The sequence below is a fragment of the Halyomorpha halys genome, unplaced genomic scaffold, assembly GCF_000696795.3.
Source record: "Halyomorpha halys isolate HHAL.00 unplaced genomic scaffold, Hhal_1.1 Scaffold3030.1, whole genome shotgun sequence".
Lineage (NCBI taxonomy): Eukaryota > Metazoa > Arthropoda > Insecta > Hemiptera > Pentatomidae > Halyomorpha > Halyomorpha halys.
The window spans coordinates 10,242-24,101 of NW_027105619.1; the positions used below are offsets into that span (position 1 = coordinate 10,242).

The following is a 13,860-nucleotide window of genomic DNA, read 5'->3' on the forward strand; positions in this document are numbered from 1 at the left end:
ATAACACTATATTATTTTCACCAAGTAGAATGTTTTAACAAAATTCACAAAAAATATAGTAACTTATAAAATTGAGTAGAAATTAAGAAAATATATTACAAAAAGTAGTGTTTTTATTAATGTGGAGTTCTACCCAAAGGACAGTTTTAATTATCCTCTTCCTCTCAACATAAAATCTATTTATTCAAAATTTAGTTTTTATTAGTTATATATGGCCCAAGATTTTCTGTTAAAATTAAAATCATAAAACTTCAGTCATAAATTTTCTATCAATATAACTTAGAAATGAACACAGGGTCTACAGTCCCTGTAGTAATTTCATCTTCATAGGCACAGTTGTTTTTAATAAGTAATGGCAAATAAGTCAATGAGTGAATGGTATATATGCTTCTATCTAAATGTCAAGTTAACAATAAAACAGGTTTCAATGGAAACCCTCACAAAATAATTACAAAATACAAGTAATCCCAAGGCCCAAATCTTAACTAACACCGGTCTGATTTAGAATTCAGGTCAATGATGATGATGATTTGGTTGATTTTAGTTTTAAATTGGTATGCTGATGGCATATTCCTATTATCAGTGAATAATGACCCTTACATTTTATCCCAAACCCTCCAATCCATCACCAACCTTGAAGAATGATATCAAAACTGGAGGATTGAAATAAATTCCAAATCACATTTACCCTTCACCATAAACCCATGACTTCAGGCCCCACAGTATCCATTAATAATTTACCACTTATTATCATGGGACTCCACTTAACTACCGAATTCCTTTCATATCCAGAATCAGATACCAATCCTTCCATGATAAACTTCATATCAATCGAAACCCACTTGTTTCTAATCTGGTTACTCCTTCATTACCTGATAATCCTCCTAGGCATCCGAAAAGGAAAAAACCTTGAGATCTCCTCTAGAAATGTTATTAGAATTTTATCAATGGATAGATTCTGCACATGTCTGTATCATGCCATTGTATAACTAATGTCAAATTTACTAGTTGTATATATTTAATTACAGTACTAAATATAAATAAATAAATTAAAAAAAAAAATAACTGTAGAGATTAAAAAAAAATAAATGTAGAGATTTTCTAGTAAATAAATGTAGAGATTTTCACTCCCAGGAGTTGAGCATCTGTTCTGCTTTTCTTGTCAAGGGCCATGTTTCTCCCCCATAGATCGCTACTGGCCTTACAATGGTTATTGTAAATGACCACTCTCAACATTTTAGAGAGAGCTTTAATTCAGTATTTTCTGCAGAGAGAAATAACATTTATTTCCTGCTGCTATCCTGTCCTCTATTTCGCTCTCTACTTTGTTGTCATCTGTAACCAGGCTTCCCAGGTACTTAAACAGATGTACTGAACTGAAACTGTGGTCTCTGAACATCACTTTGCTTTTCTCTTACTTATCCTCTCTTGTGCTTTTCATGTACACCGTCTTGTCTTCATTTACCTTAAAGCCCAATTCATATGCTGCTTCTTCGAATTCTACAAAATAGGTAATATGTAAACTATTTTTTTTTTTTTTGTTTTTTTAGTAAATCAAAGAAAAGCAATATTGAATCAAAAAAATAAATTATAATCATGGAAATATTATTAAAGATGAGTTGATAGTTGACTATACATTATATATACGAAGAGATGATTAGGACTGTAGTCAGTGAGGAGCACAAATAAGTAAAAACTTACTTAGTAGTGCCAACATTTCGGCCAGAATTTCATGCCTCCATCAAGAACAAACACAAGGCAACCTTAATGATTAAATGGAACCTCAGAAACATAATAAGATAACAGGCAATATAGGTACATAAGTACCAGAGTGTTATTAAAGAAAATGTTTGGATATTGTAATCCATTGAACATATCCTTCAATACTACTTAGTAATAAGTTTTAATTTGGACTGGGGGGGGGGGGGGGCCCCAAAAGAAAGGCACAAGCAGCACCTATGTGGCCAGCAAGAAACATTTACCTCCTCCAACGCTCTCGGTGGGAAGAGAAGCAACCTGCACACTCAGAGCCATCTTGTTTGTATTTTGCCAACACAGTTCTCTTTTTCTTCACAATCTTCTGTAATGCAAATAAGTAAGTAGAGAGGCTTGGAGGTGCCCCCTGGAGCAGAGGAGAGAGAGAGAGATCAAGAAATGAGGGAATTCAAGAGATAAGGAGGGAGTAGCCAGAGAATGGAGTAAGTCCAATGCAACACCTAACATTCACATCATGAACCACCTCATTATATCTACAATTTTCCATAGCCCAGTCATTCAAAATTTATTAACCCTTTTAACCATCAATGTTTCGTTTTGGCCACCCCATACACCTACTGTAACTTAGATAATAGAACTTTATTTTCATTTAATCATGTATCATTTTCAATTATATACAGTCCATTGCAACCAAACCAGCCAACCGAAGTGAAAAGTGCCAGGCATTTCAGTTGAAGGCATGCTTCATACAACTACTAATTACCCATATTATCTGTTATCTTGAAGTGTTTCTTGTTATTCTGAACTTGCATTTAACCATCATGGTTGCCATCTTGTTTTTGTCCTTAGTCCTGATGAAGGCTGAAACGTAAGCACTAATAAATAAGTTTTTACATACTTATGTTCTTCACTGACGGCAGTCCTAATCACCTTCTCTTCGTACCTATCATTAAAGTTCATTACTGCTCATACTCAATACCATGCCTGAATATTAGATTTTATATAATATATACAGACATCCAATTCATAATACAATACAAATTTGGACCAGGAAGAATGAAACAAATGATTATATAAAAAAAAAAAAAGAATGTATTTGTTAGTCTAAATACAAAATTTAACACTTATAAAACTAATTAAAATTGTATTTCTATCTGGAACATTTTGATAGATAAACTTCATTCCTAATTGTTCATTTATGAAGTTACTCACCTCAGTGTAGTAAACTGTAAAAATTCACGTGTAGCAAAATTTGTAGGAAATTGCTGTGTACCACCATGTCCTAAGCCACCAAATAACGGATCAGCAGGGGAGTGCACTTTTATTTGTCGTATGTGAGTATCACGTCCATTTTGATGATTACTGATAACAGCTATCTGGAGTAAAAATGTCTTCAGAACACCATTTTTAGCACTTTTTACAGGAATTACAACCCAGCCATTTGGTTCGTGAAATTCAACAGTTTCTATCTCTTGAATATCATTATAACTTGAACCAGCTCGAATAGATAATCTGAAATTTAATAGGTAAACTGAGATCAAAAATCATTTGAATAATCAATTAATGCAACCGATTATAAAAAGATTCTGTAAATATCAATATATGCTGAAATGCTGAATAAATAATGGATTATATATATCTCTAGATTACAAACAAAAATATTTAAAAGATATTCCCATACCTATTTATATTTGCGCTTAAAAGCAATATACTGTTCTAATTAGAAACTACATTAATGAAGAGGTCATATTGATGTGTTGGGTCATTTTATATGAAAGGTCTGTTTTAATTATTTCAGAAATTCAAAATAGGATTATTGTTGTTTACAACGCTTATGTTTACATATCAGTCAGTGAATCATTATTAATCCTCTCTTTTTTTCATAATATTTACCATCAATCCAATTGATTGCACACTGTTTAGTATGGAAACACACGATTTTCAAGTAATTTTTTTTTATGAGTTTAAACCTGGACACGTGCCAGCTCAAGCTGCAAAACACATTAACACAGAGTTCAGGAAAGGATGTTGCAATGAATAGACCTGAAAAATTTTTCCACCAGCAATGAATGACACCAAACATAAGTTTAATGTGGAAGAAGGTTTTCTTTCTTCCCTAACAGATACAAGACTTACAGCACGACTGAATACAAGTGTATCAAGAGTTTCTCGACACTCAATAACCATTAGTAAAGTAAGAAAGGTAAATCTATGGTTATGGGTACCTCAAGAACATTCTAATGAGCAGCAGTAGTTAAAGTGTTATGAATTATTTGTTCCACTACTTACTAGGGAAAAAAAGAGCCTTGCCACTAGGAGGGGGATTGCACATCCCACTGCTCCCAAAGATCATTAATTCTTTTTTCCTTTTTTTTTCTTTTTTTTTTTTTTTTTATTCTTTTATCATATTGTTTACTGTGGTGCAGCCCAGCACTAGGTTTAGCACCTTACAGGTGGAGCTGCACCTTGTCCGCTGCATCGGTTCGGTAGGCCCTTCTGGTGCGCATCCGTCTGGGTGCCTCCTGCAGTTACCAGGCTGGTCCATCCCTCCAGGTCTCAGTCTGGGCCAGCTTTCTCATCTTCTGGTGGCTCGCCGATGTTGGGCGGTCAAGTCCTTCCCATTGTGAAATGAGTTGGGCCCACCACCTCTTTCCATCCGTAAATGAACTCCCTGAAAAAGGGATAATTCTCTTCTTCCATCAACCAGGGAAAGTCCGACTCAGTGAGGGCGAAAATCCCGGTCTTTCTCAACAGCCTGGCTCGGTGTCCTTCCATAGCAGAGCAATCCACTATTACGTGTTCCAACAGATTCCCATATGTTAAGAAATTTAGGCTACTTACATAAATTTAAAATTTTGAAAATGATCCTCAGAAAATTTCTGACTTCATTTCTTTACAAAACCCTGAAGTTTTCAGTTCTAGGATTGGAGAGTTGATAAGACGTTACAGAAAATGTATAGAAAATAAGGGTAAACATTTTGAACAAAAATGTTTTGATTTCATGAAGTTGTTTTACTAAATAATCTTTCCAGTGAAAACTGACATTTTATATGAAACGACCCAATACATTGTCAACAACTAGAATAAACACTATGGATGAGAAATAGTATTTTTATAAAATAAATTATTTGTTACCATTTTCAAGAGAATGGTAACAAATAATTTATTTCAATTAAGCTCAAGAAGTGAATAAATAAATGTTTTAATATTAATAAAAGTATTAAGAATGTTTTCAAAAATATTGATTTAAATATTTCAAATAACATTTTCTTCCTTAAATAATGGCATATCTAACAAAAGAAAAAAAAGTTTTGATATTTCATTTTGAATTCTATTTCAAAGAAAGGTAGTACAATTGTTACGAACTTATACAAGTATATGGTACAATATTTCAAATATGAGATAACAAAACTTTAGTCAGATGTGACACTATCAAAGCAAATTTGCAATATACTAAAGCCACCAGTAGTACAAAGCTAACCTGTAAGTATTAACATTTTATACTTTCATTAATACTTATTCAGAATGAGAAAATGGTTGACTTGACACCATCGTTCATAAAAACCTAACAACATAAAGTGATTTATCTTTATATGATTTAGACCCTGACCTCAAATGAGAAGGATCAGTTGGGGGCTTCATATATTTTCAGTGAACATTATCAGAAAGCTATGATCCAATTATAGTTATGATAATAACATTATTAGTTATATTCCACAACAGGATACTACACTGTAATTGTGAAAACATGCCTACGCACCTCGTAACGTTTGATAATCAAGTGTCAAAAAAATCAAGAAGAGATATTAATTTATCAAAAACTACATACCGTGACGGTGTGTAGCTCTCATCCATTCTATAGTCTGTATATATACATATGTCAGCAATAACTGTTTTCTTTTTGAATTGAATACTAATTAAATGTGGTAGCTGGCCATCAGATTGCCAATATGTATCCAAAAGATCATCTCTCAACTGGTCAACACCAAAACCTGTGTAACAATTTAATTTTAATAAGAAATCAACAACAGTTCCTTGATCATAACCAAAATATTAAAGGGAAGATATTAATAAAATAAGAATCCATTAATGACTAAATATGAAATAAAACTTTAACAAGATTTTTGTTACCAGGTTTACAGGAAGATAAGGTCCAAATTGCACGATTTCCAACTTCTCTTAATAAACCCAAACGTACCATCTCGAATGGATCTAAGGTGGTCGTAGGTAAACCTTCGTGCTTTTGAGGTACTTCATTTTCAACATGCCTGTGCATTTGAATTCCAATCTATTTATCTATTATAATAATAATCTGTCTCTAACTCACTCAACTTCAACTTTCATTCTAGCGGGAAACAAGTTTGTAAACAACTCAGGAGGTTATGATGTTGTTACGTGCCAAAGAGAATGAAGTTGAAATTCATTATATTGGAGAAAGATAGTCCGGATGGCGGTCAATAAGGGTTTCAAAATAGTAAAAGAAACTATTTATTGTTAACCAACGTTTCACCCCACTTTTTAGGGCTTCAGCAGTGCTCAATGAAAAAACAAGATATAAACATTTTAGAATTAACAAAACATTTCAAAACAATTCTTATATTTATAAAGTACATAAGAAAGAATTAATAAGAACAATATAAGAAAGTAAACATGTAGGTAGACTGTAACAAGTTATCAATAAAAAGAACCAGGTGTAGTAGAAGTTTTAAATATATATCTAGACAAATAGATTGTAGGAAACTATTCATAAAAAAATAGTTATAAATATGGTAAAGAGGTAGGCGTAAAAGGTAAAAGATAGGTGAAGTAGGTATGGTATACACATGGGTATAGGTTAGGTATAGATTTAATGCTACAATATAATTTCTTATAATTTGTTTGATTTCAAACAAAACAAAAAAATAATTTATTTTTGGAACTGAAAGATCAATGATTGACCATGTGTAATAGTAAAAGGGATATGGTTCGGGTGTGGTAAAAGGAAACGAATTTATGCCTTAAATCCATATAAAAAGTAGAATTTAACACATAAATCCGTCAATCATTAATTGGATAAAGAGAGTATTTCTCTAACATAACGACACAACTTAAGCCTCATTAAACCTCCATACTTCTTCTTTAACTCTATGTTTTGCATTTCTGAAGTTTATTGTGCTCCCATATCTTTTATCAATTTTTTTTTAAACCCCCCTTTCTTTTAATATATATTTTACTTTCCTATCTGTTAATTTATTATTATATATTTAATCCGCACTTTATATTCATATGTTACCTTCACCTGTTACTTACATTTATTACTTTATATTAATGTTTCTACTTGTGATATATAGTGAAATTTTAAATAATTATGATCAAGTAAACGCGCGATCATGCAACCATGTGCTCACCAGATCTAATAACCTCTAGAGCATATGTGGGCAACCCCCGGCCCACCGAAAGATTTTACCTGACCTGGGAGAAATTTTGAAAGACCCAATTCAAAAAAAAATATTACACTACTTACTCATACTCACAGAATCAAGATAGCGAGCAATCCGAGTGGTGGCGATCATCAAAGAGTGAGGACCATCATTTAATGGCGGCCTTCGATGTTTCCAGCCTCACTGACGGCGCAACAAAACATTATTGCTTCTCTATATTTTGTTATTAAGTTTATCGTACGAAAAGTAAACGAAAATGATGTCTGGTGGAAAGAAACGAAAAGTAGATGCAGAGGGTCGCCAGTTTCAAGAAAAATGGACTGAAGCATTCTTTTTTATCTTGCGCAATGGTAAGCCCATTTGTTTGCTGTGTAATGAATACATTTAAGTGATGAAAGAATTCAATATAAAAAGCCATTACTCAACTAACCATCCTATGTTGCATTCACTAACAGGACAAATAAGAAAAGACAAAATCCAGAAGCTTACCGCAAATTTGGAAAAACAGCAGCAAATGTATCATTAACAAAGAACACAACATGATAATGTGAAAATTGGTTTTATAGTTAGTTCAAAATTTACGAATTCCTTAAAACCATATGCCGAAGAAAAATTTATCAAAGGAGTGTATGTTAGTGCTACAAAACAATGGACGCATTGGCTAACAACATTCGAAATTTTTTTGTCCCTAACGGAATTCAGATCTGAAGAGGACAAATTAAAGGTATTGATCAATTTTCTTTCTCCAATAGCATTCGAAATCGTTAGTGATTGTAAATTATACAAAGATACAATAAAACTACTGAATTCAACTTGAATTATATCAATATATGAGAAAAAACAATGAACCAAAAAAACAAAATATTTGCGAGTTATTTATTAGCTGTCTGGGAACAACCTGAGGAAACAATTAATCAATATTTCAAGATTTTAAAACAACTCAGTCGAGACTGTGATTTCAAATCTGTGAGTGCGACTGGATACAGAGATGAATATATTCCTAACTCATTTATAAATGGCATAAATTTCACACATATTAGACAAAGCCTTTTGAAAAATAAAACATTAAATTTGAATGTTGCTATCAGACAAGCCCAGGCCTTGGAAATGCCCCAAGAAAACGCTGAAAGTTACCGAACTCCTAACTATGTTTGTACAGTCAATCGGTCTGAACAGCTTAATTCGGCTTCAAAATTTTCTTATATATATTATGTATGCAATGAAAGAGCAGGAGATTAGTCTTACGGTGCAGGAGGTAGGATCCCCAGTACCGGCGTCTGACGAGAGCGAGCAAGAGCAGTGGTTGTCAACTTGGCGACTGTGGCATTCAAAGCTACAAGTTTGGAATACTGTCAAGAAGAGTGGACGAAGCTGGCTGGAGTGGTAGATGGTCTACAGAAATATATCCAGCAAAGACATAATGTACACGGTGAAATAAGAGAGTATGCCTGTAGGATACAAAACTACCTGGAGGCACTGGAGATCAAATTGAGGGAACTCACAACAGAGAGTGTAAAAGTAAACGTTGGAACTCAGACGATGAAGGTCACCCTACTAGACACGCCCCTACCTAGAGAGAAGTTCGGAGTATCTCCATATTTACAAGCTGGACTCCAGGAAGAAATAGCGCAGAAGACTGCGACTAAGAATAAGTTGAAGGCATCAAAGAATGGAAGAGCAATAAGGCAAACTGAACAGCCAGTACCCTCGAAATCCCGACTAGAGACCGCCCGCAGAAGGGAGAAAACAAAGGCATCAGAGAAAGGAGCAACGTTGGATCAGCCCCAGCAGCACGTGGAAGATCATAAACTCCCTAAAGATGATCAGTGGCAAAGAGTTTCTAGAAGGAAAAAGGACACTAGGAAGGGAAAACGTCCACAACCACCGAGACCGAATGCCTTGACAATCAAGATTTCGGAGTCCAGCACCTATGCGGATACTCTCCGGAAAGTCCGAGACGACCCCGCTCTGAAAGGCCTAGGTACAAATATCTTGAAGGTCCGAAAAAATAACACAGGAAATTTACTGATCCAATTGGACCGGACGTCTGGTGGCGCCCTGGAGAACATGAAGCGCACTCTTGAAGGTGCACTAGGAAATGACGCTCAAATTAGGGCGTGGACACAAGAGTCACTGATTGAAATCAGGGACTTGGATGCCCTTACCACAAAGGAAGAGGTTGCCGAAGCTCTGACAGCTATTTTAGAAGGAGAAGTGATACAACCTACAGCAGTACGATCGATGCGTGTAGCGTATGCTGGCACACAGACCGCAGTGGTTACTCTGCCGGTTCTACTGGCGTGGAAGGCTGTCACGGAAGGTAAGATCAGAGTGGGTCTAGTGGTTACCCGAATCCGGGAGAAGGTTCGACTCCTACGCTGACTGATCGCAATACTTACCCTTACTATGTATTCCATATATAAGTAAATAAAACTAAAATACATATGAGAAAAAGAATGTTTACCGTACGTAGGGCATTGTTAGAAGATAGTCCGGGTTACGGTCAATGAAAGGTATTAAAATAGTAGAAGATAACTACTTATTGTTAACCACTTTGCAGGCCTGTCAGATTGAAACAAAGATGATAACTGGACCAGTTTAAATGGTTGGTTCAAATTAAATAATCTTATTACTATTTGAGATTTTTTTTTTACCCTTCCTGGGTCATCTTCCTTTTATTGTTTTATGTTTATTTATTTTTTTCGACTTACAGGATTCATAAATTACGTGGAGTTGTATCATTTTACACGAAAAAAATATTATACGATTTCAGAATAAAAATGAACTCTTTTTTCTTGACATCTCGAAAGAATTCTCGAAGTTAAAAAAAATTGAGTAAGTAGATATTCTACAAAAGGATGATTGAGACAAGAAGTCTCTAGAATAAGATATGATTTATTTTTAAAATTATAAAGATAATGTAGTTAATTTTTTCGGAGTTACGTTTTATCACAGCAACGATATTTTTGATCCAGTTTCTTAACCAGCTTATTAAACTATTTATAGTTAGATTAAAAGATTAACGGCTTTGAAGAAAATGCTCAGTTGAGTTTTGATCGTTTGACTGTAGGAAGATGGTCTGTAATTTTTTCTCCATTTTGTTATGTGTGATCTATGTCAGTGCTTTGGCTTTCCAAATCAAAGATATTGAAGAGAAACCATTGGCTCTTCATATTCAAGATATAGAAGAGCACCAACCTATGGCCTTCGCTAGACAAGTCCGACCAGAATTGTCAAATAAGTATTTTTGGTATAGTGAGTATTAAGAAACTTATTAAATTTATGTAATACAAGTTATATTTTATGAGTAATATTGATGTTAATCTTATTTAATTTTGTACTAATTAGATACTGACATATACTAAATTATTAAATGTTGATACGTAGTAAAATGTTTTAAACAAAATATTGATAGTAAATGTACGGGCATAAACTAATTAAATAAAAAAATCATATAAATCATAAATTTGCTAAAAATATATAACTAAAGAATTCAAAAGAAAATCAATACATTTTTTTATTGCCGATTTTATTAAATTAATATTACTTTATTATTAAACTTGTAAGGTTTAAACATTTTTTTTTTTAGAAATGGGATTATATGAACTTACAACGATATTCGTATCATCAGCCGATTAGGCAGTGTATCCTATCGTAACAGGCCGATAAAACAGTAAATTTTAATTATCTCGACAAATACCAAGTGAATAAATTCTGTTTTTGGTGCTTTCATAAAAATACACGAGAGTCATAATTTTAAAAACAATAAATTTATAGTATAAAAAAAGTAAATGTAGACTCAACTATTTATGAAATATATATTATGCACTATGGGATAGCTTTAAACCCTCTACACGTTTGCCGAACTGTGGCAAAATTTATGCGTGCCCAAATGTGTGAATGGGTTATTTAGATTGGCTGGTACGAATAAGCCTGAATTTGCGTCCAACTCGTCTGGTGTCGGTTTTGGACACAAAGCTAAGAGCACTTGTCCTCCATCCATACGTTTGTATTTAGTTACCATTGGGAGATAAATCATGCTCTCTCTTTTAATTAATTGAATAATTTACCCTACCTTCGGATTCAATAATTAACTATAGTTTAAGATCATATATTTTAAGATTCTATCGATCGGTTGTAAATATGTTGTTTTAAATTTTTATAATTAACTTTAGCAGTTATCCCACCAAATCACATTTACCCCTTCGTCGTAAACCAATGACCTCTTGTCCAACAGTATCCTTTAACAATATCCCACTTATTCCTGTCGAACAGATCCGTTACTTAGGACATTTCGACAAACGACTGACATGGAATCCTCATACAAGACTGAAAAGACAGGAAACTGCTCGTCGATTTCGACTATTACATTTACTAGACAAACGGTCTAAATTGCCAATCCATTACAAAAGATTGATCTACATGACAATTATAAGGCCTATCTGGACATACGGAGGTGAGCTTTGGGGCTCCACTAAACCATCAAATTCCTCCCGAATCCTATCCTTACAGTCCAAAATCCTTCCTAAAATCCTTAACGCTCCTTACTTTGTCACAAATCAAGTCATCCATCTTGACCTAAATGTTCCATATGTTGCCGATTTGGCCAGAACCAGATACCATCACTTCCATGGAAAACTTCCCAACCCCCCAAATACACTTGTTTGTAACCTGGCTTTTCCTTCATTACCTAATAATGCTCCTAGGCGTCTGAAAAGAAGATGGCCTCGTATGTAGCATGTCACTATCTCACCTATAGCAAATTTACTTGTTTTATATATGTTATACAGTTGTAAATAACAATTAATAAATGATTAAAAAAAAAAAAGGAAAAACTTTAGCAGTTTATTATTGACTTGAAACAGCACAAATATATATATTTTTAAAGACAGTATGTGTGTAGGCAATTAAATTAAAATGTTTCTGATAAAAAGTTTAGAATGAAGGTTGAATTGATATTTAATTCTTAACTTAATAGAGTTATGTAGTACGATTACTATCAATTTTTGTCATCTATATACAACCTACATGACTGATATTTACGTTTGCTTTTCATTTCACTTATCTTTATTTTGTTTATTTCTATAGTAAAAATAGATTAAATCGAATGTTATAACCAAAAAAATTCAAAAGACACACTAGTGTGTGGATATCGGTGTTTGTTGCTTCGCTTGTTTACCAAGTATATGTACAAGTCTTGGATCTGTGGTAACAAACGTGTACATTGAGTAGAATTGTTTTTAAGTCTGGTTGGTTACAACTGCTAACACAGTGTTATTACATTAGAATCTTTTTATTGTTTATCGAATAATTTTGTTTTCAAAACTGATTGTTTTGAATGTCCATGATTGCTCCTTTTTTTACATAATATCCCTGGAATATTTAGTTTAGATGGTAGCTTAAATGCTGAAACTACTTAACCGTGCGAAAAAAAAATGACTTTCTTTTTACCATCGGTTAATGTGAAGAGGCGGTTAAACGGGTTTCGAATAAGATTTTCCCCCTACAAGGTGCTGCTACACTTCAGCATAACAGTGGCGAATTCGGGCAAGCCACTGGAAAGCATATAGTGTCATTATTTGGAATCACTAGCATAAGTTGGCTTTAATTTGTGGTCGGTTTTTGGGCACAAATCAAAGGGCTTTGGGCTGCATTAACATGTTTTTATTTGGTTATTATTATTTTATAGCAGCCAATAGATAAATATTTGAGCACTCTATGTTTTGATCAGGAATATTAGAAAAAAAAAAAGAAATAATAAAGAAAGGAAGACAGAATCTCCAGCTTACGTTCAAAAGCAAAGACCTCAGGAAAAATTTAAAAAAGTATCTTAAAAATAATAAAAAGAAGAAATGCCCACTGACTAGAAAACATCAAAAATTGTCTTGCTTCACAAGAAAGAGGACAGGACTAAATTAATAAACTTCAGACCAATATCATCATTAAACACCACAATAGGTACAGTTTTTACAAAAATCATCCAATAGAGATTGACACAAAAACAAGAGATGAAAATTTACCTCTGGACCAAGCGGGATTTAGGAAGGGCATGTCTACAATTGATCATTTACACGTTGTAAACCAACTGATAGAAAAAAGTATAGAATACAATTTAAACGTCTACCTTGGAGTTGTTGATTTCTCCAAAGCCTTTGACAGCATATATCATACCAGCATTACAACAGCTCTCAAGTCGATAGGTATCGAGGAAAAATACATTTCTATATTGTATACCGACAACAAAGCATTTATATCTAACGACAGGAACTGCAACGAGGATAGTCAAGCAAGATTGGAATCAGGAGGGTAGTCAAGCATGGAGATACACTATCACCACAGATCTTCAGTATAGTATTGGGACTTATTCTAAAGGACTGGAATCAATATAAACGGTGCAAAACTAACCATACTTAAATAAGCAGATGATGTGTCACTGATCTCAAGTAGAGAAGAAGAAATAGTGACCATGCTAACTCAGCTTATGTACATAAGTGCCCAACATGGATTATCGTTGAACCTCATGAAGACAAAAATAATTACAAACTCGCATGTCACCAAACTGAAAACAGACCTTCCAGAAATAAGCACAATAAACAAAATTGCATATCTAGGGTAAAGGATTTCTTTTAAGTTGAGTTCGGCTCTGGCCGTTGACAGGCGCACATCAGGTCCGTGCTGTCCTTGTGTGTGGGCGGGCTAAAGTTGTCCGATTCGATTGAAAATT

At 33.8% G+C, this 13,860-nt stretch overlaps 2 protein-coding genes and 1 long non-coding RNA gene across 3 annotated transcripts in view; 2 read left to right on the plus strand and 1 right to left on the minus strand.

The window, feature by feature from the left end:
- Nucleotides 1–2,792: 2,792 nt before the first annotated feature.
- APC10 (anaphase-promoting complex subunit 10) lies at nucleotides 2,793–6,163 on the minus strand. Its single transcript, XM_014437660.3, has 3 exons — nucleotides 5,848–6,163; nucleotides 5,546–5,708; nucleotides 2,793–3,228 (listed from the first exon to the last, which is right to left on the minus strand). The coding sequence occupies exons 1-3, from the start codon at nucleotides 5,990–5,992 to the stop codon at nucleotides 2,925–2,927; spliced, it is 612 nt and encodes a 203-aa protein (XP_014293146.1). The 5' UTR covers nucleotides 5,993–6,163; the 3' UTR covers nucleotides 2,793–2,924.
- Nucleotides 6,164–7,392: 1,229 nt separating this feature from the next.
- On the plus strand, nucleotides 7,393–8,375 carry LOC136797053 (uncharacterized). Its single transcript, XM_067052521.1, has 2 exons — nucleotides 7,393–7,486; nucleotides 8,020–8,375. The coding sequence occupies exons 1-2, from the start codon at nucleotides 7,393–7,395 to the stop codon at nucleotides 8,373–8,375; spliced, it is 450 nt and encodes a 149-aa protein (XP_066908622.1).
- A 1,817-nt stretch (nucleotides 8,376–10,192) lies between these two features.
- Nucleotides 10,193–13,860, plus strand: part of LOC136797056 (uncharacterized) — an 11,797-nt gene continuing 8,129 nt past the window's right edge. Inside the window, exon 1 of the long non-coding RNA XR_010844857.1 lies at nucleotides 10,193–10,391. This is a non-coding gene — a long non-coding RNA (uncharacterized lncRNA). The remainder of the gene's footprint in view (nucleotides 10,392–13,860) is intronic.